Source organism: Macrotis lagotis, chromosome 4 (assembly GCF_037893015.1).
Source record: "Macrotis lagotis isolate mMagLag1 chromosome 4, bilby.v1.9.chrom.fasta, whole genome shotgun sequence".
NCBI classification, from domain to species: Eukaryota; Metazoa; Chordata; class Mammalia; order Peramelemorphia; family Peramelidae; genus Macrotis; species Macrotis lagotis.
Genome location: NC_133661.1, coordinates 181,655,235 through 181,682,699, shown reverse-complemented (window position 1 = coordinate 181,682,699; position 27,465 = coordinate 181,655,235). Strand labels below are relative to the sequence as shown.

At 36.5% G+C, this 27,465-nt stretch overlaps 1 protein-coding gene across 1 annotated transcript; it reads left to right on the top strand.

Moving 5' to 3' along the window:
- The first annotated feature begins 4,262 nt into the window (after positions 1-4,262).
- Positions 4,263-26,471, top strand: LOC141522775 (dehydrogenase/reductase SDR family member 2, mitochondrial-like). The gene is made up of 9 exons (XM_074236232.1): positions 4,263-4,403; positions 15,313-15,461; positions 15,672-15,849; positions 22,631-22,732; positions 23,853-23,923; positions 24,490-24,541; positions 24,897-25,031; positions 25,485-25,540; positions 25,831-26,471. The coding sequence occupies exons 1-9, from the start codon at positions 4,263-4,265 to the stop codon at positions 25,940-25,942; spliced, it is 996 nt and encodes a 331-aa protein (XP_074092333.1). The 3' UTR covers positions 25,943-26,471.
- Positions 26,472-27,465: the final 994 nt, after the last annotated feature.

Sequence of the window (27,465 nt, the reverse complement as noted above, 5' to 3'; positions counted from 1 at the left end):
AGTGACCCATTTTACTCTGAATGGCTAATTGTTAGGAAATCATTCTTGTCATCTAACCTAAATTTCATTTTTTACATCAACTATTCATTCTTTCTGGTTCTTCCTTTTGCATTCAAATAGAACAAGTCTAATCGTCTTTCACAGAATAGTTTTAAATACTTGAACACAGCTATCATATCCCCAATTCCCAGCTTTCTCCCTGGGTTGTCTGTCATCTATGTAAATATTCTCACTTCTTTCAACAGCTTCTCATATGACAAAGATTCAAGGTCCTTCATCATTCTAGTTGTGCTCTTCTGGACACTGTTCAGCTTTGCAATGTCATCATTAACTATAGTACTAAGAATTGAACACAATATTCCAGATGAAATCTATCTGATCAAGGCAGAGTTCAGTGTATATTCATCTCTCTAAACACAGAAGTCATATTTCTCTTAATGCAACCCAAGATCACTTTAGTCTCTTTTTTTTTGGCTGTAACATCATATTGCTGAGACTCATAATGAGATTATAGCACATTAGCCCCCCAGATCTTTTTCAAAACAACTGCTGTCTAACCATGTCTCTTCCATCTCTATCTTGTACTTATAAAACTGATTTTTTATTTTTGGTTCAAGTGTAAGATTTTACACTTGAGTTTAAAGTCTATTAAAATCTGTATTGACTTTCATCTCATTTGATTCTACCTAACACTAGCTTGTAAAGCCTTTCTGGATGCTAACTCTATTATCCAGTTTTGTATTCTTAGCATGGTAAGTTTGACATCTATGCCTTTTATCCAAGTCATTTATTAAAAATTTAAAATTTTTTTTTTATTTATGGCAATGAGGTCAGGTGATTTGCCCAAGGTCACATAGCTAGAAAATTATTAAGTGTCTGAGGTCTTCCTGACTCCAGGGTTAGTGCTCTGTCTACCGCACCACCTAGCTGACCCCATTGATAAAAATGTTAAACAACAGAGAGCTAAATACAGATCCATGGAATATACCATTTTGCCATATTGACATTGAACTACTAATGATCACTCTTTGAGTAAGACTTCAGACTAGCTCATGATCCATTTAATTGTATTAGATTAGAACTAATCTAGCTCTTTCTGTAGTGGTAAATAATTGGAAAATGAAGGGATGTTCATCTGTTGGGTATTGACCGAACAAATTGTGGTATATGAATGTTATGAATGTGATTTCTATAAGAAATCATAAGTGGGTGGACTTCAGAAAAGCCTGGAAAATCTTGCATGAACTGATGTTGAGTGAAGTGAGCAGAACCAGGAGAATGCTGCAAAATTAACAGCAGCATTCTATGTGTAATATTCAAGTATGATGAACTTAGCTCCTCTCAGCAGTTCAATGATCAAGGACAGTTCTAAAAGACCTGTGATGGAAAATGCCATCCACATCCAGAGAAAAATCTGGAATCTGGATGTAAGAAGCATAATATTTTCACTTTTAAAAAACTTATTTCATGGTTTTTTCTTATGTTTTTCCCCTTTAGTTCTTATTCTTCTTTCACAACTTGAGTAATATGGAAATATATTAAAGATAATTATTCTTGTATTATTTATATCAGATTGCTCACTATCATGGGAAGTGAGGGAGGCAGAAAAATATAGAACTCAAAAGTTTACAAAATTATGAATGTTGAAAACTATCTTTGCATGTAATTGAAAAAATAAAATAAGACAAAAATAAATAATTAAAAGATGAGAATGAATTAATCCAGTATTCTCCAAAGTGGAGTCTCTTCTTTCTCTAATCAATTTCCACACATTCTGTCTCTATTACTCTGTCTCTTTATCTCTCTGTCTCTCTTTTAAGATCAGAACAGTATTTGTCCTTCTCTAATCCTATGGTACCTGCTCTCTTTTTCCAGGATTTTTAAAGTATCATTCACCATCACATCAACCTGTTATTTTGGTACCAGGTATGTAGTTCACCTGGACCAAGTGATTTGAATTTATGAAAGGTAACTAGATTCTCTCTCATCTCCTTTCTTATTTTGAAAGATCAATTCCCCATTGGTCATTTTACTTTCATAACTTCTAATGAATCTTAGAGGGAAACTAGATAATCAAGGACAAGTGAGGAGGAAACACATTCCAGGTAGAGGGTACAGTAAATTGAAAGCCATGGTGACAGGGATCTCCATGGGGATGGAGATAAAAAACAGCAAGAAAAGATTGTTTCCTTCTCTGTCTTCAGAATTTCATTCTTGAGCTTCTCTCATCCAACTTTCTTTGTAGCATCTCCCATCACCACTGGGTCATCTTCTTTTGTAGCATCTTAGACCTTAGGACTTAACTATTTTTTCCTTTGAATTCTTTGAACTCTGCTTTCCCCAAATTTAAGATACTTGTCAGTTTATTCTTGGATAATCTCTCTTCTTGACAAACTCTAGTAGGGAGAAACACTTCCTCCAGAGTTCCAATAATTTCCACCTTATCAACTAGTTTTTCCCTTATAGTGAGCATCTGATCAAGGATTTTCCCTTTTTGATTTTGTCTCTTCTAGAAAGATTCCAGAATGTCTGAACTGGGGTACTGAGTGAATAGGGAAATCCTTTATAGAACTGTAAAAAAACTACCGTAGTAGAAAAGCAGGACAGCCAGTTGGGGACTAAGAAGTTCAGTTCAATTTTTGAACATGTTGAATCTGAAGTAATAGCAGGACTTTTAAGCAGAGATAACTTATAAGCAGCTGAAAATATGGACCTAAGGTCAGGCAGAGAGATAGAGATTTAGGAGTGTAGGAAATCAATTTCAAGTTTGCTGATCTGAAAATCATAATCAAAGTTCACTCATGAAAATCATTATATCACTTCATGCTTACAAGAAATTGTGTGGAAATTCTCAATGAAATCATCAGTCTGACTCAGAATTCTATCCTCCATGCTACAAGGTTAATGCCTTCAAAACTGGTTCAAAAAAGTCTGGGTACTTGGATAACTTGAGTGAAATAAGTTTTCTGAGAGAATTCGACTCAGTGACAAGTTACTGTCAGTTAATAAATAAAAATCTTACTGTTTATAAACTTTAAACTCTCTATATAAAAAAGAATTAATCCATGATTAATTTGAAGGGACATATATAGTCCTTGAAAATTTCAAGCTTTGAGTCATTTCTTTCATATATATTTATAAAATATGTATTTATATATGTAAAGAAAGAGAGATTCAGAGAGAGCGATGGAGAGTTTTAAAGACAAAAAAACAATTTAAATTACTACTTAACATTATCATTAAGAGGGAAGAATAATAGTAATAGATTTCCTTGACTTTTCTTGAACTTAACTGATAATTCATTGTATTTGGATATCAATACTAATTTTTATCTTTATGACCTTGGGCAAGGCCATCTGGTATTTGCCACAGAGTAAGGAATTCAGAGGACTTCAATAGCTCCTGCAAGGATTCTGTCTCTCTCACCCATCCATCCCTGGTCCCAGAAGCAACCCCATCTTAGGTCTTTTCTTCCTTCAATGGCCTGAAAATTTGTAAATATCTCTGTATACCTCCTCTTCTGGCTTTGCCCTTCTTTTTTCTTCAGACTCCATCTGGCTTAAAACTTGCCTCAGTCACAAAAATTGCTAGTAATGACTCTAAGAACATAATAACATTTTCACTATCTACCATACAATTTCATTATAAGGGAAGTCCTTTGTTAATCTTAAAGCTCTATGTACAAAGTATACATATATATATATATATATATATATATATATATATATATATATATATATATATATATAGACTATATACTATATACTAACCTTTGTCTTAGGTTTAATATTTATTTCTTAACATTTCAATTATTCTTTTCTGTGGTCTCTCACTATCTTTCTTAGGGGTTCCTTCCTGCTCTGCCTTCCTTCTCCAAGCTGGAAAATGTGGCAAAACTATAAGCTTCATTTACATCTGTCTAGATGGAGCTCACCCCTCCCTTCCAGAGGCATTACCATAGCAACCTGAGAAACTCTGGGTAGTTGACCAGGTCCCCAGGCAGGTACCTGACCTGCCAAGTTTCCATGGTAACATCTTTAGAAGGGAGGGATGAACAGTAGCTTGGTTACATATCCTTTAAAATCACTTTATTCACAGAAATATGCATATTACATGTAAATTCAATAATTCAATTCAACAAATACTTGCTTCATAGTACAAGGCATTGTGATAAATCCATTGGGGTGGGGTCCCAAAGACAAAACTAAAACAATTTGTTTCTTCAAGGATCTTACATTCTGGGAACAGGGGGATGGTGAGGAATGGCAGAGAAGAGAAAACCAGCTTGTGCACACATCAGTGAATATGACTTACTAACAATTGAGAGATCAGCAAAAGGTTTCAGGCTAATACAGATCCCACAGACTGATATGTTCTCACTCCAAGGACACAATGAGAAGAATGTGGGAAAGTTTGCTGCACGTTTGTGTTGTAGGGAAGTCAAGATTTAATTTAATTACCTCTCCCAGTAAGGACACAAAGTACAAGAACATGCACAAACCCACAGGAACTGTCAGAATAAGAATTAATAAAGATACCTGAAATACTCAGAACAAGATCAGCTGTGCTTGATAGAGAATGACTGTAATCCCACCTTGAAGGATCTCATAATTTGACAGCAAGGACAAATCTGTTCTCCAATGAAATATGTGATTACCATTATTACAAAAGGTCACCAGGAGTTAAACTTGAATCAGATGTGGCACCAGGTGGTTGAAGAATAGGTAGGAATTCCCAAGGTTGCCCTTATACCACTGCTTCTACTAGAAATAACTCGAGAGAGACCTCAGACACTATCTATTCTGACCCGCTTGTTTTACAGATGGGACAACTGAAACCTGAGATATTAAGTTACTTTCTCAAGGTCACACAAGGAATAAAGGGCAGAACTGGGACTTATATCCAGAATTTTCTGGCTTCAAATCCTGTGCTTGTCCTACTGAGCCACATCTGCTTCTTTTAATATGTGCCACCCTGCCCTCCCTACATCCATCTTTTCCATTTCCTGACTCAGAAAGAATCACGTGGACATGTAATTATAAAACAACTTTTATATACTAGAACACCATTGATCTCCAACGTTTCCACATCCTCTTTTTTTAATTATATAAAAATTTTATTTGTTTTACCAACTACATACAATAGTAGTTTTAACCAATTATTTTTTTGCAAAGTTTTGTGTTTTATAATTTTTCTCCTTCCCTCCTTTCTCTTCCTCCCTCCCCCCAACCCAACAAAAAGCAATCCAATATGGGTTCTACCTTTGTAACCATGCCCAACATAGATTGAAATCCTACATCTTCTTCTTACTTATTACAGTCATCAACCCTATTTCTTTTTTTATGTCTAAATTTGAGTTTTTATTTTTTCCAATTACATGTAAAGATAGTTTTTCATTGTTCATTTTTGGATAAGATTTTGAGTTCCACATTTTTCTCCCTCTCCCCTCCCCATCAAAGCAAGGAATCTGATATAGATTTTGCATATAAAATATGTTAAAAATATTTTCATATTAGTCATGTTGGGAAAGAAGAATCAGAACAAGAAGGAAAAAGAAAAGCATGAGAAGAAAAAAATTCAATAAATTTTTAAAAAGCAAAAACAGGATGCTTTGGTTTGCATTTAGATTCCATAGTTCTTTCTTTGAATGTTGATGATATTTTCCATCACAAGTCTTTTAGAACTACTGAGAAGAGCTAAGTGTATCAGAGTTGATCATCACAATGCATCAGCCCTGTTCTTTCTCAGAGCTAAGACCTCTTAGGGGAGGATTCATATTTAGGGAGTATCCATATACCTCTGGAAGATTATTCATGCATGTTTTGATCTTTGATGACTCAACAGTCTGGGTGAAGAGATGAGACAAGGGAGACCCAATGGGTGTACCTTAAAAGAGGAGGGGAAACAGAATGGATTTGACTATTTAAGAGCACAGAGCAAAAAAAGTTATCTGGAATCATCAGATACAACTACTTGGCTTTTCTTCAGGAAAAAAGGCAGCTTAGACCTACCTCCTTGGTAAGTGTCTGGTCCTCCAAAGGACCTTACCTATCTGAACAGGTTTTCTATTTCTTAGGTAGGAAGTATTATGGAGAGAGGTGAGGAGAATATTCAAGTATTTATTCTGAAGTTGATTTTCTGTAGAGTTTTAGGCCTTTTGATGTCCTTCAAGGCAGGTGGATAGTACTGAGAGAAAAAGAAGGGGTTGAATGAGAACTAAGATACTATTTGCCTGTCAATCTATGACAATCATATTGGTCTTTACCAAGAGTGCCTTGAAAATGGATAAATCTTAGTAAAGAATAAATTCATGATCAGGCAGAAAGTCTTGGGCAATAGCATAGTGATATGTGTGGAACAAGGAAGAAGAGTGTCATTGGCACTTCACCTTTGACCTTTGCTTTTCACCTTCCCACCCCAGTGGGTCAATATGAGTCAACAGTATTATATGGCAACCAAAACAGATAACTTTTATTTTAGACTGGATTAAGAAAAGTATAATATAAAGGGCCAGGGAAGGAATGAGTCTAGCTGTACACTGTCCCAGGCTGACCACAACTGGGGAACTGTGTTCAGCTCTAGGCGACACATATTAGGAAAGATATGGATAAAAATGGAGAGCATCTGAAGGAGGGCAACCATGATAGGGAAGGATCTTGATATCCTGTTATTGTTATTTGTTATTTAAATATTTTTCAATCATGTCTGGCTTTTTTGACCCCAGTTGGGAGTTTTCATGGCAAAGATACTAAAGCAGTTGCCATTACCTTCTTTAGCTCATTTTACAGATGAGAAAACTGAGGCAGGGTTAAGTGACTTACCCAGGGTCACACAGCTGAATTCAAGACAATAAGTCTTTCTGATTCCAAGTCCAGTGCTTTATTCACCAAGCCATCTAACTGCCCCTTGAAATCATGCCAAATTATAATCTATTGAAGGCACCAACCTACTGAAGATTTAGAGGGGATGTGCTAACTGCCTTCAAGTGATTGAAAAACATGCTTTATTCTTTTGGCCCAAGAGAGGAAGATTAGAAGTAATGGGTGGAAATTGCAGAGGCAGATTTAGGTCTATCAGAAGGTTTGCTATAACCATTAGAGCTGAGAAAAAATGGAATAGGCAATGAGAGGAGGTAGGAAGTTTCCTTTTCAATGGACATCTTTAAGAAAAGACTGGATAATTTCTTGTTATGAATAATTATAGAAGAGATTTCTGTTGAGATACAAGTTGGACTAGATAGTGACTGAGCTTCCTTCCCTCCAGTTGGACTCCCCTTATATGACTCACAGTATCAATGAATCTGATTTGCTTCCTGCCATGTGGATCCTGGTGAGACTTTATGGCTTTGTTGTCTTCCCAATTCTGAGTTTTCATGATTCAATGATTGGTACATAGATTTCCAAATCTCTTTATGATAGATATTGTGAAAGGTATGCTTCATTTTTTTACAATAGGAAGATAAATTTATTTTAAAAGAAAAATTATTTATATCAGCTTTGTGGCTGTCTCCTATCCTGAGGGAAGAAGTAAAGCAGAGTGAAGAGTGATGGGGTGTCAGTGTAAATGGGGTTGTAAGATTCTAGGCAAGTCCCAGAAACTCAGTTGCTCCAAGGTAGCAAGTCTCTCTCCTTCCCTCTGTCTCTGTCTGTCTCTTTCTGTCTCTATCTCTCTGTCTCTGTCTCTCTGTCTAGTTTACTCTTTTTAAAAAAGTTTTGTTGATATGCTTTGCTTTTAATAGCAAACATTTTTTTAGGAAAGATTTTATTTATTTTGAGTTTTACAATCCCCCCCCCATTCTTGCTTCCCTCCCCCACCCCCCACAGAAGGCATTCTGTTAGCCTTTACATTGGTTCCTTGCTATACATTGATCTCAGTTGAATGTGATGACAGAGAAATCATATCCCTAAGGAAGAAAAATAAAGTATGAGATAGTAAAATTACATAATAATATAACTTTTTCCCCCTAATTTGACAGTAATAGTCTTTGGTCTTTGTTCAAAGTCCATAATTCTTTCTCTGGATATAGATGATATTCTCCATTGCAGATAGCCCAAAATTGTCCCTGTTTGTTGCACTGAAGGGATGAGCAAGTCCATCAAGGTTGATCATCACCCCCATGTTGTTGTTAGGGTGTACAATGTTTTTCTGGTTCTGCTCATCTCATTCAGCATCAGTTCATGCAAATCTTTCCAGGCTTCCCTGAATTCCCATCCCTCCTGGTTTCTAATAGAACAATAGTGTTCCATGACATACATACATATGCCACAGTTTGTTCAGTCATTCTCCAATTGAAGGACATTCACTTAATTTCCAAGTTTTTGCCACCACAAACAGGGCTGAATAGCAAACATTTATAATTCACCTCTACTTTGTGAGAGATCTCTTGCAACAAAGAAAAAAATCAAGTAAAACTAAAAATAGTAAACTCATCTGAAAGTACAAGTAACATTTCCCCAACACTATTAAAAAAAATTAACAGAAATCTATTTTCTCACTCCTATTCCTGCTCCTTTAAAAAAGAAAAAAAACAATTTCTTGTAACAACTAACCAAATTTCTTCAATGTCTATAATATATATTTATAAATATAATATACAAATGTGTGTATGCATATATGTATGCATGTTTCATTCTGTGCCTTAAGCTACCACTTCTCTCAAACAGACAGCCTGTTCACCATCAGTCAGTCCTCTGGAATCATAGTCATTGTGTTCTTATAGCTTTTACAGGTTTTTGTTTTTTACAATGTTGTTGTGATTGTATAAAATGTTCTGACTGCTCATTTCTTTCATCAGTTTATAAAAGTCCTCAAAATATTAATTCTAGGAGTAGGGAGCCACATTCAGGTTATCAGAAACTTACATTAAGAAGAATTATACAATCTTTGAATATTCATTGTGCCAAAAGTTAACAAGACAGAAAAAGCAAAAAAGACAATGATTTGTCTTATTTTTAATATTAAGCCTAAACTTAAAATGTTTAAATATATTTAATATTAATTATATAATGTTATATACAGATTAAATATTAATATTTAGTATTTTTAATATTTAAGTGAGTCATATAACAAGGAATTGACTTTCCCTTGAACATAGATGCTAACACTTTCTTATAGTTTGTATGTGAAAATTTTCTGTTTTTTTCTCACCGTGGATCCTAGTCCAGACTTGCTACTTCCTCCAAGCGAATAGATTGTGAGAATGAAAAAAAAAAAAGCCAGGATTATTTATTTAACAAGAAAACTTTTTTTTTGCTAGTTTAAACCAATGATCAAAAATGTCAAGTTTTCAAATTCAATTCAAAATTAATCACTCACTAAGTGTGAGATACTGCTAGATACTATAATAATTCCAAAATAGCTTCAAAAATAGTAGACATGGGCTGAATCTTAGAAAATTTAACATCAAAAGTAACATTTGAATTTCCATTAAATGCTTTCAACTTGCATGCCTCAGTTTCAGTTTCCTAACTATAAAATGATTATGATAATAATATTATTTATCTCTCAGGGTTGTTTTGAGGATCAAATGAGATAATATTTTTAAAGTGCTTTATACACAATGTTTAGAATGTGAAAAGTACTTAATAAATGCCTGTTTCCTTATTATAGGATGTTTCCAAGCTCTTTTAAAAATGTCTAATGCTTTTTTAAAAAAAGTACCACTACTTCCCAATATCTCTCCTCCCTATACTCATAAAATTCTCCCTTCCAAAAAAGAAAAATAATTAAGCAAAACAAATTAGCAACTTGATTGTGTCCAGCATGAATTTTGCACCTCTTACCTGTTTGTATGCTCAAGTTGTTCAGTTATTATTCAATAGAAGGTGTGTTGGATTGGTAATCACTGGATATGAATTCTATTGCTGACTCCTTAATACTTGTGGAACCTTTGGCAAGTCATTTAACTTCCCTGAACCTCAGTGTTCCCATTTGTAAAATGAAGGAGTCAGACTAGATCAGAGGTGTCAAACTCAGAGTGAGCTCCCCTCCCTAAGTGGCCTACAAAATTCCTATGTGTGACCTGAACCAAATTAAAATATTAGAAAATGTTCAACAAAAAGAAGAAAAAATACAATATAACAGAGACAGTGTTAATTTGTAGTTTTTTAAGCCAGTATTTAGATTCTGCACAGGATCTATTTCTGTTTGAGTGTGACATGGGGGTACCTTCCATAGATCTATGCATGTGTGAGCTTCCTCCCATTTCCTAATACCACTAAAATAATTGATTTGGATAAAATCTGGGTAGAAGTAAGACTTCACATTGCCCACATAAACCCTTTTAAAATATAACAAATTGGGTTTTGGATGATGCATTCATAATCTTCTATAGGGCTATATGCCTGAAGAGCAAGGTTTACATGACCACAAGATTCATTTGTCATGATTCTGTAATGGACAGAAAACCTATGCCTTCGATGTGCTGAATTCAGTAAGGAATTTCCAGACCTTCTGCCAGCCACAGCATTTAAATACATTTGAAATAGAAACTCTCAGTTACAGATCAGAAGAAAATACCTAGTGGGGATTGAGTGGAGCCCAAAATGATTTTCCCAAGATCACATAGAAATTAGGCATCAGGGTAGATCCTCTTTCTAAGGTTTGCACTCTAGCATAAGGGTAGGTTTTCAATCTAAGGCTTGCACTCTAGTCATTGTTCCTCCACATCTATAAATACCATGTGAATAAAACATGTACAACATTCAATGAAAATATTACAATTTAAGCTTTCTGAGGATATCACAAGAATATTCCTAATTGTTACCATTAATCACCAAGAGGTTCAGCTTTCCTTGTATGGTCTTTTCCTTTTCTTGTATAAGCTTTTTTTTCTTAGATCATCATCATCATCATCAGGATAGTGAGCATTTAAATTGCCCATATTTTTTATATCAAGAATTATGCTGAGTGCCTTAAAAATAGTTTATTTGATCCTAACAACAACCCCATGAGGTAGATATTATTTTGATCCCTATCTTATGCTTGAGGAAACTGAGGCAAACAGAGGTTAAGTGACTTGCCTTAGAACATATAGCTTGTAAGTGTCTGATGTTAAATTTGAACTCAGATTTTCTTAACTACAGGCCCAGTATTTTATCTACTGCAACACCTAGCTTCCCCATAAGATATCATTCATTCATTTTCTCAAGGCTTTCATTCCCCTGTTGAGATTCTTGTCATCTTCATTGTCCTTAAACCTATTTTAAAAATACATTTTATTGAAAATTTTTGTTTTTTTATCATTTGAATGTCCCAGTGTATATTTCTCCCCCCCCCCGCAAAGAACCTTCCTTTGTTAAAAAAACAAAAGAATAAAAATATAGGTCAACAAAATTAACCAAAGTATTAAAAATTTTAATATTATATAATATGTTCCACACTCTCTTTCCTCTGCAAAGAAGCTATGGGAGGTTGTTACTACTCAGTTGTTTAGTCATGTCTGACTTTTCATGACCCTCCAGGACCATGGCTTGCCAGGCCCTAAGTCTGTCTAAATTCATCAGTGGGAGGTATCTTCTCAAATTTCTCCTTTGGGCTCAAACTTAGTCATTAAAATTTTATAGCATTCAGTTTCCACAGTTTGTCACTGTTGGTCTTTCCATTGTAGTGGGCAATGCATATATTGTTTTCCTAAATCTATTTATTTCACTTTGCATCAATTCATATATCTTGTCATGCTTCTCTGTATTCATTATAGTCATTTCCTATAGCACAATAATATTCCACTGAATTCAAATGCTAGAATATTTTTAGGAATTCATCAATCAATTCGCATCTACTTGTTTCCTATTCTTTACAAAAAAGTACTGTCATGAATATTTTGCTTTTTTCATTGATCTCCTTGGGGAATATGCTAGTCAGAGTTTATAGAAATTGCAGTCATTTTTTTCACTGTAATTCAAAATTCTTTTCTAGAATGATTGAACAAATTCAGAGTTCCACCATCAAAATGGAATATTGCCCCTCCAACACTGTCAACTCCAATCTCTTATCATATTTTTGCCCATTATCTGTGTGTGAGGAGAAATCTCAGAGTTCTTTAATTTCAAAGACTTTTACAAGTAACCCTCCTGATTGGAGGATTCATATTAAACACCTAATTTTGCTTGAGTCTGATCAAAGCATTATGGAGAAGCTAGATGGTGCTGAGGATAGAGCACCAGCCCTGGAGTCAGGAGTACCTGAGTTCAAATCCGGCCTCAGACACTTAATAATTACCTGTGTGGCCTTGAGCAAGCCACTTAACCCCATTGCCTTGCAAAAAACTTAAAAAAAAGCATTATGCAATATAATTTTCCAGTTATTAATCATCACTTATCTAGACATTTATAATAAAACATAAACACAGAAGTACAAATATACAAATAATTGCATAAAATCTTTAAGTCAGTATATGAGGAGATAGTTACAAAAATCACGGAACTGAACTTTCTAAAAAACTAAATAGATATCAGTGATTTTTAAAAATTAAGTTTTGTTTCAAGTTCTAATATATGGAACAACCACTTATTAGTATAAGTAGAACTTTTATAATCATAAGAACTTTCTATCTATAAAAATCATCATTCTTTTAAAAAATTTCAATGACTTTTTTACATGAAAATTTTAATATATTTTTCAAAGCACATATTACTATAGTATTCCATCATAATCATGTGCCACAATTTAATGGGCAATTGATAGACATCCCCTCAATTTCCAAATCCTTGTAACCACACAATTCACATAAATATTTTTGTTCAATTGAGTCTTTTCTTTTGAAAAAAATTATCTTTGTTTTACAGACCTAGAAGGGATATTGCTAGGTCAAAAGATACACATTGTTTTAGAGTCCTTTGGGGTAGAGTTCCAAATTATCATCCAGAATAGTTGCAATATGTTCACAACTCTCTTGAAAGAGTTGTGTTCCATTTTTTCAACACTCTCTTCAACATTTGTCATTTTCATTTTTTGTCATATTAGACATTCTGATAGATATAAGGTGGTAACTCTGATTTGTTTTCATTTGAATTTTGTAATCAATAGTAATATAGAGGGGTAACTAGGTGGCACAGTGAATAGAGCACCAGCCCTGAAGTCAAGAAGGCCTGAGTTCAAAATAGACCTCAGACACTTAATAATTACCCAACCATGTGACCTTGCGCAAGTCACTTAACCCCATTATTCTGCAAAAAACAAACAAATAAAAATTAGTAATGTAGAGGACTTTTTATGTGGATTTGATTTTTTCCTTCTGAAAACTACCTATTCAAATCCTTTGACCATTTATCAACTGAGGAATGAATCTTATTTTTTTATTTTACAAATTTGACTCAGTTCTGTATATATTTGATAAATGAGACATTTATGGTCTGCTCAAGGACAGCACTGATTTTGGTGATGTGAAGATATGAAAGCTGGATTAGCTTTGTGGAGAGACTTTTAGGAAACAAAAATTGAACCTACTTTGGTGAGAAGAAGAAAATGGATCAAGGCCCTACTGAAAAAAATGTACAAAAAGGAAAAGCTGATGGAAATAAATCCCATTAGGAGAAAGCAGAATTTTCCTGGTGAAAAAGGGAGAATCTCAATGAAAAGTAGCCATAGAAATGTTTATAACAGGAGTAGGTACAATACTCCTTCACCCCATTTTTTTTTTTAGGTTTTTGCAAGGCAAATGGGGTTAAGTGGCTTGCCCAAGGCCACACAGCTAGGTAATTATTAAGTGTCTGAGGCCAGATTTGAACTCAGGTACTCCTGACTCCAGGGCCAGTGCTCTACCCACTCTGTCACCTAGCTGCCCTTCACCCCATTCTTATAACATTTTAAAGGGGGTTGAGTTTGCTTTATGCTTTTGGTTTGTTCAGTCATTTTTCAGTCATGTCTAATTCTTGATGATTAGATTTTGAGTGGTTTTTGGAGAAGATGCTGAAGTGGCTTGCCATTTCTTGTTACAGTTCATTTTAAAGATGAGTTAACTGAAACAGTTATGTGATTTGTCCAGAGTCACACAGCTAATAAGTATTTGAAGCCAGATTTGAACTCATATGGATGAGCATTGAGGTGCAGCATTCTATTCACTGTGCTACTTAGCTGCTACTTATGCATTATATTTGCTGATAAATGTGTCAATCTTCAGCCCTTTCTAACTGCTACTGGATCATTTCCTGTGGAATTTTCCACACTTGTCCCAAAACAATCAAGGGGCACATTCTTATATTAATTCACAAATGAATAGAAATACACAATCTTTCTCACTCATTAATCAAGGGTCTCTGAGCAACTGTACTAGTTTACAAATAAACCTGTTTTCCCATAAATTCTTTCTTCTATGTCCCCCTACCAAACTTTCCTAGCTTCATAGGCTTGGATAAATATTAATATTAGTGACTTTACAATTTACTAAAGTGTATCAAGAAATAAAGAGCCATTGAAATATTTCAATAGCATATCAGCTTTGAGAAAGATTACAGCCAGTCATCTCTAACCAACTATAATGCTGACTTCTTCAATGACCATACATAATCCAACAAGAATTAAGTTTCTTTTGACTAGCAAAAGTCACTCAAGATTCTCTTTGGGTTATCTTTTCAAATAAAAGTTGAATTCAGTTTTCTCAAAATATCTCTTTAGACCTTTACACTATGACAGTTAAATCACTCCTCTCAGGAAAAGTTCTCTTAATCCTTTCTCTCACCATCTTTCACAGTCTCTCTCAGCTCTGGCAGTTAGCACTCTCCTTAAAATGGATAAACTGTCTCTAAGTAGTATTCCCTCTCTCTTAAAATAGGTTATCAATATCCAAGTCTCTGTAGGAAGGACTATTGAAGCAGGAAGGGCACTGGGGCTTCATTAATTGTTTTTCTTCCTCTTCTCCCCGGCCTCTTCTATCAAGAAGCAAAGTAGCTGAGTTCCTCAAAAAGAGACCATTTCTTATAAGTCTTTGACAAACAATTTTACCTTGGGCAGCAGGTCATAGAAGCTACGGCAGAACTGTGACAGGATTCTGACAGCATACTCTCTAATAGCAAAAACAGAATTCCAGAGTCCCTAAATCTTAATGGCAATAAGAGAATCCTAACTCAGGTTAGATGAACTACAAGCATTTAAGAACCAACTATGATGGAGATACAAAGAAAGACAAACAAACAAAAGACAAAACAATCAGTGGTACCATCTCTTCTATTCCTGGGTCAAGATAAGGCAGAGAGGTGTGTTCGACAGAGAAAGCCTCCATGATGTATTGAGTCAGAGGTCCCTATCTGATGAATGATGTTGACCATTTCTCTCAAGCTTTTCCCCTGGATCTGAGTCTACTGGAAAGAAGATTAGACACCGATCAACATGTTCAGGACATTGACATTCACCTGCAGAGGCATGTTCTCTCCCAGGGTCCCTCTTTCAGTGAGGATGAGCAGCACTGGAGTAAAGAAAGGCATTTTGGCCGACAAAGTGGCTGTGATCACTGGCTCCACTCAAGGGTGAGTGAAGCTAGATTCCTAATTGACAAGTGCAATAGGGATGTTGGGTCTATGCTTGTGGGATTGTTACTGATCCATCGGAGAAGGTAGGATCAGCTCCTTGGAGTCAAAAAGAAGCTGGGGGAGGAAAGAGGAGTCCACCAGGGAGGTGAAGTTGAGGAAGGCAAGGCTAAGGAATGAGAACCTCAAGTGTCTCCTGTTCTTTTATAGCATTGGCTTGGCTATTGCACAACGATTGGCCCGGGATGGAGCCCATGTGGTGGTGAGCAGTCGCAAGCAGCAGAATGTTGACCGGGCTGTGGAGATACTGAAGGAAGAGGGACTGAGTGCCAGAGGCCTAGTGTGCCATGCCGGGAAAGCAGAGGACCGGGATAGGCTGGTGAATATGGTGAGTGATTCATGTTGATTATACATAGTGTAGAGCAAAAATATTCTGACCATTTCCTAATTACCCAGCCTGGGATTTAGAACTGAATCCTTACCCCTGGGGTTCATATGACCTTCTCTGAATGGATGGACTACCCTGGACCAATGAGAGTGGATTCTTAGAAGGGAGAGAGATCTTGGGGACTCAGGCCTTAGGGAAGCTCTGGGTTGGTGACATTAGGGCCTTAATAAATGTTTTTTGATTTAATTTGGGGATTCAATTACGCATTGTCTGGATTATATCTGGTCATTGGACCCAGATGACTCTGGAGGAGAAAGTGAGGCTGGTGACTTAGTACAACTCTCCCTCACTCTTATTGAATTCATGTGCTTATCATGGCATCACCCCCATGATGTTACAGTCTTCTTTGAGAATGAAGGCCAAAAAAAAAAAAAAAAAAGAAAAGGAAAAAAAAAGAAAAGCATCATCTGGAGCATGACATTCTTTGACAGAGCCAAAACAAGGAATTGGTTCACCCCTATCCAGGGTTCCAGAAATTCTACTTTCCCTTTGCCCCTATAGTTTGAAATTTTGCCCCATTTGTCCATTAGCCAATTTACCCCTGTGTATAGGCAGAGGGTTGTGTTGTAATCATTTGAATTTAGCAAAAAGAGTAATTTTTTTAATTGTTTGAAAATATGCATAATAAAAGCTGGAACGAATCCTAGAGAGTTCAGGGCAATGACCTTACCTTCTTCCTTTAGTTTTTAATCTTGTTTAGCTTCTTTTACATGAAAACGATCATGGGAACAAGATAGACTTTGTAGACTTAGCCTCCACATAACTACTGTATAGGTTTTTTATCAGACTCCCATTCCCCCACTCCCCAAATAGGTTTTAGGAGTACAAGGTCTCTTTATAACAAGGCATTACAGGGAACCTACATGGAATTTCTAACCCTGTCTAGACAATTATCTGGACAATGGATTTTACATCAGTATTTATTAGAGCTAATAAAAAGAATAGACAACTTTTGACTGGGCATTCTGGTTTGGCATTTCATTAACTTTCCTTAGCCGAATCAGTGCCATTTTCAAGGAGAGGCTTCTAGTTACTTCATTTATCATATGAGAACCAAAAAGTTGACCCTAAAGAGCTGAAACAGAACCTGATCATGGAGACTAGTAGTTTGGTGACCAGGAGAGGAACACAGAAGCACCACAAGACCAGTGAAGTCATCAACCAGCAGCCAGGAGAGTAGCAGACATAACTTCCTGACAGACTAGGACATCAGCAACCTGAAAATACTATAAATATGAACTACTCTGGTCACCTAGGTCCTTTATGAATGCCCCTTCATATATGTGCCCAAGCCAGATGTAGTCCCTATGTGTACCATTCACATGTTCTTCTTGGTAACATCTTTTCTTATTTAAAAAAAATTATTTATGGCAATAGGGTTAAATGACTTGCTCAAGGTCACACAGCTAGGTAATCATTAAGTATCTGAGGTCATATTTGAACTCAGGTCCTCCTGACTCCAGGACCAGTACTCTATTCACTGCACCATCTAGCTGCCCCCGTAACCTCTTTTCTTAATGCATATCCTGTTCCCCACTGGTGGCTTGGTAATATGTTTAAACATATAGTACATGGGAGAGATCTTGTTACTTATTTTTCCATGTTGTTTGATTAAATGTTGTTTGCTTTGATTTAATGTGTCCTCCGACTGGTTGGCAAAAATAAACATGCAAGGAAAGGCTTATAAGCTATGGTTTTGAGTGGGTGATGACTCACAGTGTGTCTTGAACTGAGATTACTTTTCTGGGGGCCCAAGTGTAAGTGAAGGAGCTTCATGCGTTAAAGCATAATGCATACAATTTGACTATCAAAAATATTAGAACTTGTGTGTAATGGAGAGTAGAATTTTCTATCATTCAGAATATACTTTTTAAAAGTAATATTTAACATCAACATTCTGGTGATGCTAGATGATACTAGATGACTACAAATCATGGAATATCACAATCCCTAAAAATCAAAATAGTGAGTAACATAAAGGTGTGTGAGAAATAGTTATATCTTATTACTAATTATGTGATAATTGTAAGAAAACTCTCATCAAGGAAAATTAGGTATTCTTGCCCATAGGCAAGTGTGAGAATGAGGAATTGAAAATGATGAGCCTGAGTATTTGCGAAATATTACAAGAACCAGATGAAGCTTGATGGAAGATTTTCTATGAGAAAGTGTGTTTGGAAGGAAGTCCAGAGTGCAGCCTGGAGAGGAGTAAGTCTTGCCTGACATGTCTTCCTTAAATACAAGCTCTGGTAGAAGTCACCTAATCAGAGGGAGAGAGACCACAGAAATAATGATAGGTAATTCAAAAGTATAAATATTCTAGTGTTGGAATGAGATTTCTGGAAATAAATCTGGGGAATGGGAGAAGATATCTGGAGTGCATCATAGAGAGAAATGATTAGAGGATGGAATATTATCTTAAATACATTGTACAGAGTCTTGCTCATGAGTGCTTGCTTAGATACTTCAAGGATTTGCGATTTGTTGGCGTAAGTGCTTCCCTTCATCAACATAGATCTCAAACCCCTCCATGACTTGTTAGATGGATTTAGGGAGTTCCTGTGGCCAAAAGATTTATTACTCTGTGGCCAACCAAATGATGAACCCATCTGAACTTAGGGGGAAGGTCCTTGGATAACAGACTTACAGTCCTTTGTACCGCCCAATTCCCAGTCCTTTCTACTTTGTGAGGTCTAGCAGAGCTTGAGTTCTGTTAGCATTACCTTGGAGAATCAAGGATTACCTTCACACCACTGTGAGAAATCAAATGTAGATTTACCTGGAGGTTGAATTTAACTAATGTCTACTGAAAAAGAAAGAAAATTAGAAGTAAATGATAGGAATAAAGTCTGTGGCTGGAAGAAGAGGAGAAAGAGAAATTATATTATTAATATTAAAGTGACCAGAAAGCCCTGGAAGCTACAATCTACATTGCAATTCATGATGGCACTAGGGTTCTAGCTATATTTGTCCCAGAAAGTGTATCCATGTCAATATCATCTTATCTATCAAAAGAAAAAAGGATCACCTAATACTCTTAACTTATGAAATCTGCTCCAGGAATAATTGAATGATATAATGATGATGATGATGATGATGATAAGACCTCTCCTAATACCCCATTGTGATGTGTGGGTAATCTTCTAGAAGGATATGTCAGTGGAGCAGAGCTTCAAGTATGGGTCTAGGGAAAGACACTATGTCTGTTGACTGAGGACCAGTTTAGCGAAGTTAGAAAGGATCTTCAAAGAGAGGCTACAGAAACTCTCAAAATTAACCAACCAAGGTTTGACCAACCAAGTAAAAGAAGGGTTCCAATCTTTGTAGATTGGATTGCAGATGAGTGTCTACAAGAATAATTAGAAACTGTGACTAGGAGTAGATTGGTAAATTTAACAAGGTGAAAGAGTTAAGACCTGGAAGGCATCTCTCTGCAAAATGATTTTTTAAAAACATCTCCTTAATGGGATATGAAATGATAGCCTGTTCAAGAAGAATTAAAGAAGATTTAAAGATGAGATGTTTGTTCAGAGATATTCTGATCTCCAAGCCATCTCTCTATGGACATCCCTAAAGGGATTATCTCTTGTAGAATGTGAGGCATATACTTGACCTGGGATTATACAGGCCTTAATCTGTTGATACACTGATGTGTGGAAGGTCATTCTTTTGATAATGATGATTTTTTTTTCTTAAGAAGCAATTATTTTCATTCATTTGTACATGCATATTTCCAAGTTACAAAATTTCCCTCCATCCTTCCTTCCCATCCCCCTCCCCTCGGTAGGGAACAGTCAGGTTAGCATTTTACTACATATTTTATGAACATATTTACAAATTAGTAATTTTTAGTATGAAGAATTAGGAGTAAGGGAAAGAGATACATAAGAGATAATTTTTACAAAGTGTTCATCAGATTTGGTAGGAGATTTTTTTTCTGTATGTTTTGTTTTGTTTTTCCTTCCTCTGGTTGGCGATAATATAGTCCATAACCATCTTATACAGTTGTCCTAGCTCTCTGGATTCTTGAAAGGAGTTGCTTCCATCAAGATTGTTCATATCATAATGTACATTGTTCTCTTGACTCCGCTCCCTTCACTCAGCATCAGATTTTGTAATTCATTCCATGCTTCTCTAGAGTCCGACCATTTATGGTTTTTTATAGAACAATAATATTCCATGGTATTCATGTACCATAACTTGTTTAGCCATTCCCCAATTGGTGGACATCCAAAGTAAAGAGGAACAACAAAAAAAGAAGCAATTATTGTCTCTCCCACTTCTTCCTGGAGAGAAGAGGGAGATTTCTTGGACAATGCCAAATTACTAGACTTATGGCCCTGGGGAGAAGAAGAATAATTCTTCTCAATTTGTTAAACTATGTCTCTTAGAAAGAAGAGGAGCAACCACATGGTCCAGGGCTGGAAAAATAAGAGATTTTACCATGTTGTGGAAGAGCAAACCTGGACCTTACCACCCACTACCAGCTTGAGTCTTACAGACTGTGCTGTCATGATGGAAAAAGGAGTGATACTCTAGCAACTCCAAATGCAAAATGCAATCCCTTAGGATAGCGTTATAAATCTTGAAGACTACGTAGGTCTCTGGGAAAAAATAAGGGGCATATCTCTACTGGTCACAAGTATGTCTCCTTTCCCAGGAAGTATCTACCACAAGGTGGCACTATGAGTCTGGAAAATTATAAAAGTCCCTAAAAGGTAGACTTCATCAGAGAACGCCTATGTTGAAGGTCCATGGGATCTTTTCAGTCCTTCATGATTTTTGCATGATTTCTAGGGGACAAAATAAAAGTCATGTTGTATTTAAGATATATTATTAGCTTGAGTACTTAAGAAAGATCCTTTATCCACACCTATAGAGAAGAAGAAATGAGCTATATTCTGAGATTCCCAGGGAAAACCTTGGATGGAGGTTTCAACCAATATGAATTGACCTCTAACCTATGGATAACTGGAGCCAAAGGCTAGCAATAGGAAAGTCAGGAGTCACACAGAAGTTTAATTTCAAAGTAAAGGAAATAGCTTGAAGCAAGGACAGGATCTAGATACATGTGCCAGGATCCTACACCTAGAGGTGGGACCTAAGACAATGTGGAGAGATCTCAACACTTATACCAGTGACTCCCCAGTGATTTCTAGCCCTGACAATGAGGGGTAACAACAATGAAACAAATCTGATTCATAGCAGGACTTTATGACCAGAACATGAATACTTGTCTGAGCTTGTTTGTCCAAGCACAGAGCATGGTAAAGCAAGCTCTACAAAGACAATTATTTGGGTCCATGTGAGCAGATGAGCTCAATTCTAGACAGAGAAGAGTGCCCAAGAAAGAAAGAAATGAATCTCATGTAAGGGGCAAGACATGGATGAAGATCAACAAAGAAAACTAAGAAGGAATAGTCAGACAGGAAGGGAAAGAATCACAATAGAGTAGTCTCACAACAACCCAGAAAGGAAAGTTATAATGAGGGATGGATAATCCACTGGATTTAGCAATAAAGAGATTATTATTGGTGACTTTAAAAAAAAGTTTCATTTGAATACAAAGGGAAAGAAGCCAGGACAAAATGGCATACAAAGTAAATGGAAGGTAAGAAAGTAAAGATATTGAATTCTGATAGCTTTTATTTTTAGGAGTGTGGCTTTAAAAGGGGGAAGAGATATGGAATGATAGCTTGAAGGGATTGGAGGAGCAAGTGAATTTATTTTTAGGATGGGGCAGATAGCACATATTTATAGGCAACAAAGAAGAAGTCAATGGATTAAAAATAGATTGAAAATTAAGGCAAAACAGGAAAAATTGAAGGAAAAAGGTCTCAGTAGAAAGGAGGGAATCTCATCAAGAATATGTGTAGAAGAGTTGCTATTGGCTAAGAGAAGGCTGTCTAACCCTTCAAGACTGGGGAGTATGGGGTAAGATTCCCAGATGAAAGAGAATGAGGAGAGTGTGGCGTAGGTGACTGGAAGGAAGCTTTGGAGCAACTGCTATAGGAGTATGATGATGTTTGTGCTTTGTTCTCTCTCTTTTTTCTTTTTTTGAAAGTCAGTGGGGTTAAGTGTTTTGCCCAAGATCAAACACCTAAGTAATTATTAAGTACTCCAGGTGGGATTTGAACTCAGGACCTCTTGACTCCAGGGCTAGTGCTCTATCCACTGGGCCACCTAGCTGCCCCTATTCTTCATTCTCAAAGAAGATCATAACATCAGGAAGCTGTTGCCATAACAAGCACATGAATGGAATTTGAGTGAGATTGTGCTGTGCAAAGTCACCAGCCTCATTTTCTGCTCTAGAGACATCTGGGTCTAGTGGTCAGATATGAATCAGGATGACTAGAGATGTCCCTGGATGGCAGACAATGGGGTTAAGTGACTTGTCTAAGGTCACACAACTAGTAAGTGTTAAGTGTCTGAACTCCCATCCTGCTGGAGTTCTCTTGCTCTATCCACTGCACCTGTAAAATCAGGTATTTGAATTTGGTGACCTCTACAGGTCACTTCCAGCTCTAAATCCATGTGTCTATAAAAATATTATCCCATATACATGGAGTTTGCAGGTCAGGTTCCACCCTCCTCATCTAACAAGAGTAAGAAAGAAAGAAAAACAAAGAAAAACAGACAAATAGAGCTGTAGAGAAGGGCTATTTATTACCTCCGCATCATCTCTGACCCCATATTTTCTTTCTCATTTTCTCTCCTCTAGGTTGTAGAACAATATGGAGGTGTCGACTTCCTGGTTTGTGCTGCTGGAGTTAATCCCTTAGTAGGGAGCACACTGGGAGCCAATGAGCAGGTCTGGGACAAGGTGAGACCTTAGGAGATGGATTCAAGGTCAGATTCAAGGATCCTTGAGTTGTGTACCACCTGGCAGAGTTGATAATATTATAGTTGATAAATATAATGTGGGCTCCCACAAAGCCACTCTCCTTATTGTCTCATGGAACTGATAATCTCAACTCTCCTACTTCCAAGATATACATCTACCCTCTTGGGATTTCTTTATCATTATCTCTATTCACAAACTTTCTTCAGTCACAATTCAGGAACCAAGCATTTTATTCACCTAGTCCTTGGGGTAGGATCTTGCCCTCTTGGTACCGGCTCAGAATTCCCCTGATGGCCATATGGAATGCTTTCTATCTCCTGAAATGCCATTTTCATTTTGCCTGCCATAGTAATCAACTCTCCAGGATGGGAGATTTCTCTACCCAAAGAATAGCTACCTTTATACTTCCAGGAAAGATATTCTTCTCAGATTCCACAGTCCCAATATCAGCCATGAACCCCAGAGAACATGCCAGATTGGTCATTCTGTTTCCCTCTATCTTTTCTGATATTAACCAGGGAAGCCTTTATTTAATCTGTATGTTCCCACCCAAAAAGAGGTGTCGAGGCTTCAACTTCAATCCATTACTATTGAGCTATATTATTATCATTGACCAAGAGTGGCTATATTCAACTTTCCTCAAAGTAAATGAATCCACTCTTCAAGGGATCATCATAAAGGGTTCATCTGTATAAAGTCCCTTCTTTTTTTAAACTAGCCTGTTCTGCCCCTTGTGCCCCCTCCATTTAATTAAAGCTATAAACTAGATCTCCTATATTACCTCTACTCTTGTTTTCCTTCACCCTGTTTTAGACTAGGTTGACTTGGATAGGGAGAAGTTAATGTGGAAGACACAACTAAAAGAGGTTTTTCCTAAGTTGCATATTTATGGTGTTTTCTTTGCCATTTGGACAGGGATCAGGTACCTCAGACCTCATATGTGTCCCCAGATTCCTTCTTCTTGGGGACCCCTTGTAAAGAACAGAGCTATCAACATTTCAGCCACTTTCTACAGGGAAATTTATAAAATTCAAAGAGATGAATAATAGTAGGAAATAAAAAATAACTGTATTACATCTTCTTTTTGTTCTGAATTCAGATTCTGGATGTGAATGTGAAATCCCCAGCCCTGCTACTGGGTCAACTGTTGCCTCATATGGAAAAAAGGGGGTATGAAATGGAGGAGGGGAAAAATAGGTTACTGGACACAGGGGCTGGGCCAAGCAGAGCAGGAAAACTAGGGCATGGACAATTAGATGACCTCTCTTTAGTATAACTAAGGATAAACTAACTCTTCTCAGTCTCTTTCTCTCTGAACTCTGAAGGAAGAACTCACTAAGTGAAACATTCCAAAGATGGGATGAGCTTATATTAGAGAGGAGTGAGTTTGTTAATGGGGCTCCTCAACCAGAAACTGGATGACCACTTGTCAGAGAAATTGTAAATTTAATATTTTGGGTAGGGGGTAGAACTACATCATCTCTGGTGGCAAATATGACTCTTCAATTGCATAAATTTTGTAATTACACCTAGTTGTCTTTCATGGAGGTCCATCCCCATGTTCAGAAACTCTCTAATACATTACTACCATAAGGGCTCAGCTTTTACTGAGAAGATGCCACCAAATTCCTTCCTCTTATCTTAGATCTTTCCACTAACTTCTATATGACTGGAAATGTTAATCTAAATATATGGTATCTCAGCTATAAATCATCCCATTTGTTATTTCCTTATAGGAAAGGTTCTGTGATCCTGGTATCATCAATTACAGCCTATGTTCCAATTCCAGTAAGCATTGTCTTCTTTGAACTTGATTGAATGGGCCACATTAAGTACATGAGATAAGACAGACATTCTTGAATTCTAATAATAATTTCCATATGCCTGTATGTTGCTTTATATTTTTGAAAATATATTTTCATCTTTTATGTAATTCACCATTTATCACATCCTCTTGGAATCTAGTCAGATCTTATCATCATCTGATAAATGTGGAAGTCCAAATTCAAAACAAAAAGTCCAAATTCAAAGCAGAAAGTCCAAAGTCCAAAAGTGGAAGTTCAAATCCAACCTATGAAAGATCTTAAGATTTCCTATTCTCCAGTCTCAGGGACCTTTCCCTGCTTTTCCCCCCCTGTTTTAGAAGTTGGGTCCCTACAACATCAGTAAAGCCGCATTGCTGAGCCTCACCAAGACACTGGCTGTGGAGCTGGCCTCAAAGAACATCCGGGTGAACTGTCTGGTTCCAGGTCTTATCAAGACTGACTTCAGCAATGTGGTAATAAGACCAGCAATACTTCTCTAACCCTTTCAACATTCCTACTGAGGATTAAATTACTGATCAGGTCAAATCCAGGCCAATTCCTTTGGACACACATTCAGACCTGGGAGGCTCCACTTAGGTTTATTAATTGATTCTAGATTTTATATTCTGAGACACTCTTTTGGGTAAACTCTTCTTTCCCTAGAGCAGTATATGTGTGTGTGTGTGTGTGTGTGTGTGTGTGTGTGTGTGTGTGTATACATATATATATATATGTATATATATATATGTATACACACACTTTAATCTTTTTTGAGGAAAATAGTACACAGTGGCCTCCATTTCACTTCCCTAGGAATGAACAGGTTTGATCCTCTCACAGTCAGACATACTATGCTCATTCCCCTTGCATATCCCCTGTGATCCTTCTAAGAACAATGAACCTTTTGATATTTTGCTTTTGTTCAGCTCCAAGAAGACAAGGACCTCATAAGTCTAATTAAGAATCTATATGGAATGCAAAGGTAAATAGTTTTGGAACTTCATTCAGAACTTTCTAAAGAAATGAGAGAAAGAAAATTCTAGGGCATGAATGATTATCTTGGATTGTGAGTTGCATTGTGGATTGGGTTGTGAGTTGGAAATAGGAGTGGCCCAAGAACTCACCATATATTCCAGTATGAATAAACCCCTAAATGTCTATGAACTGGAAGAATCATAAAGATGGAGGCCATCCTGGTCCTTAGAGGTTCAGACAGAGGACAAGTCTAATTAGAGCCTGATCTGATCTTAGTTCTATTCCTCTTCCATCCAGGATTGGAGAACCAGAAGATTGTGCAGGGATTGTGTCATTCCTGTGTTCTCCAGATTCCAACTATATCAATGGAGAGAACATTGTGGTAGCTGGTTTCTCCCCCAAGTTATAAGAAAACCTATGAAGAAACTTGAAGCTATACCTCTGGGTGTTAAATGGTACATTTGATTCTGGGAACTGAACAGAAGTTAGGTGAAGGTAGAAGAATGAATGGAAGAAACCCAACAGCATTTCATTAACATCCAGAGACTAGAAAAAGGAAGGGAAGGGAAAGGAATAAGCTTTAACGAGGTACTAACTATATGCCTTTAAGTACTTTACTAATCTGAAGCTAGAGCTTAGATGTAGCTAATATGTAAATGCTCAGAGGCCTATAAATTGTTTCCCTGGTAATCTCTAATTTAAATTTATAACATGATTCAAGGGGAGAGCAGATGACAGATCAAGAACTTTATCTATTTCTTCATATATATGAGCTATTGTATCTTAGTATCCTCAAACCCATTTCAGTTCCTCCATCTGTTCCCCAGAATGCACATATTCTGTTGAGATCTGACCATTAATGAGAGTTCCTAGGAAATTAGACTGTGGTTAAAATGTGATAGGGGCTAGTTCCCTTATTAAGGGACCTAAGGTAAAAGAAGGGCACTTTTGTAAGTACTGAGGAATCACTGTCTATATCTTTGAGTTTTTCTTATTTAAAATAAACTTATTTCGAAATTACTAAAATTGATATTTTGAAAACAAGCCACCAGTCTATTGTCTAGAAGTCCTAACCCTCAATTAGTGTTACCTCTGTCCAAGGAGATTAAGTTGGAAAGGGAAAGTAATTAATCTTTCTCTTCCATATTATTTCTTACATGTAGCAGCAGATATTTCTTTAAATTATTGATTTGTATGTATGTGCTTGTGTGCATGCATGTGTGCCTGTGTGTTCATGTGTGTGCTTATGTGTATGATAAATCAGTGTTCAAGTTAGGAAAGGAAAAAGAGATCCCATGTACAAAGCTTATGAGCCCAAATAAGAATTTTTTGGGAGGATATTATTTATAATTGACTGGATCTTCAGAGGTCTAGAGACAGGAGACAGAAAATTTTCAGGTCTACATCTAAAAAAGAACTTCCACCTGCCATCTATTTACCCATGTTTTAAATCAGCTGATTGGACTTTAAGGACATTTCCTCAATTTCTTGGTTCCCTGGGGATTCTGAGGCAGCAATTAGAAGGTGTTATCTGTTACATATATTCTTAAGCTAAGCTTTGGTACCAGAACAATGTCTAGTATATAGTAAAGAATACATTCTTATTGATTGCTCTCTGATTACTCTAGTTAAATTGGATTAGGGGGCATAGAACTGAAATGCATATTTCCCTTCTGCCACTCAAGTTTTGATAACAAGAATTCTAAGATCAGAATCAAATAATTAATTAAATATATGAGTGAGAAGAGACCTCATCTGGCATTTAGTCCAAGCTACATACAAAAAGAATCTCCACTAGAATTCTGGTCTCTGCTTGAAGACCTTCAAGAAGGAGAAAATCACTACCAGAAACCTCAAATTCTTAGGAAGTTTTTTTCCTGATATGAAGATAAAATTGATTCTCTCCTCCTGGACCAAACAGAACACAGAATC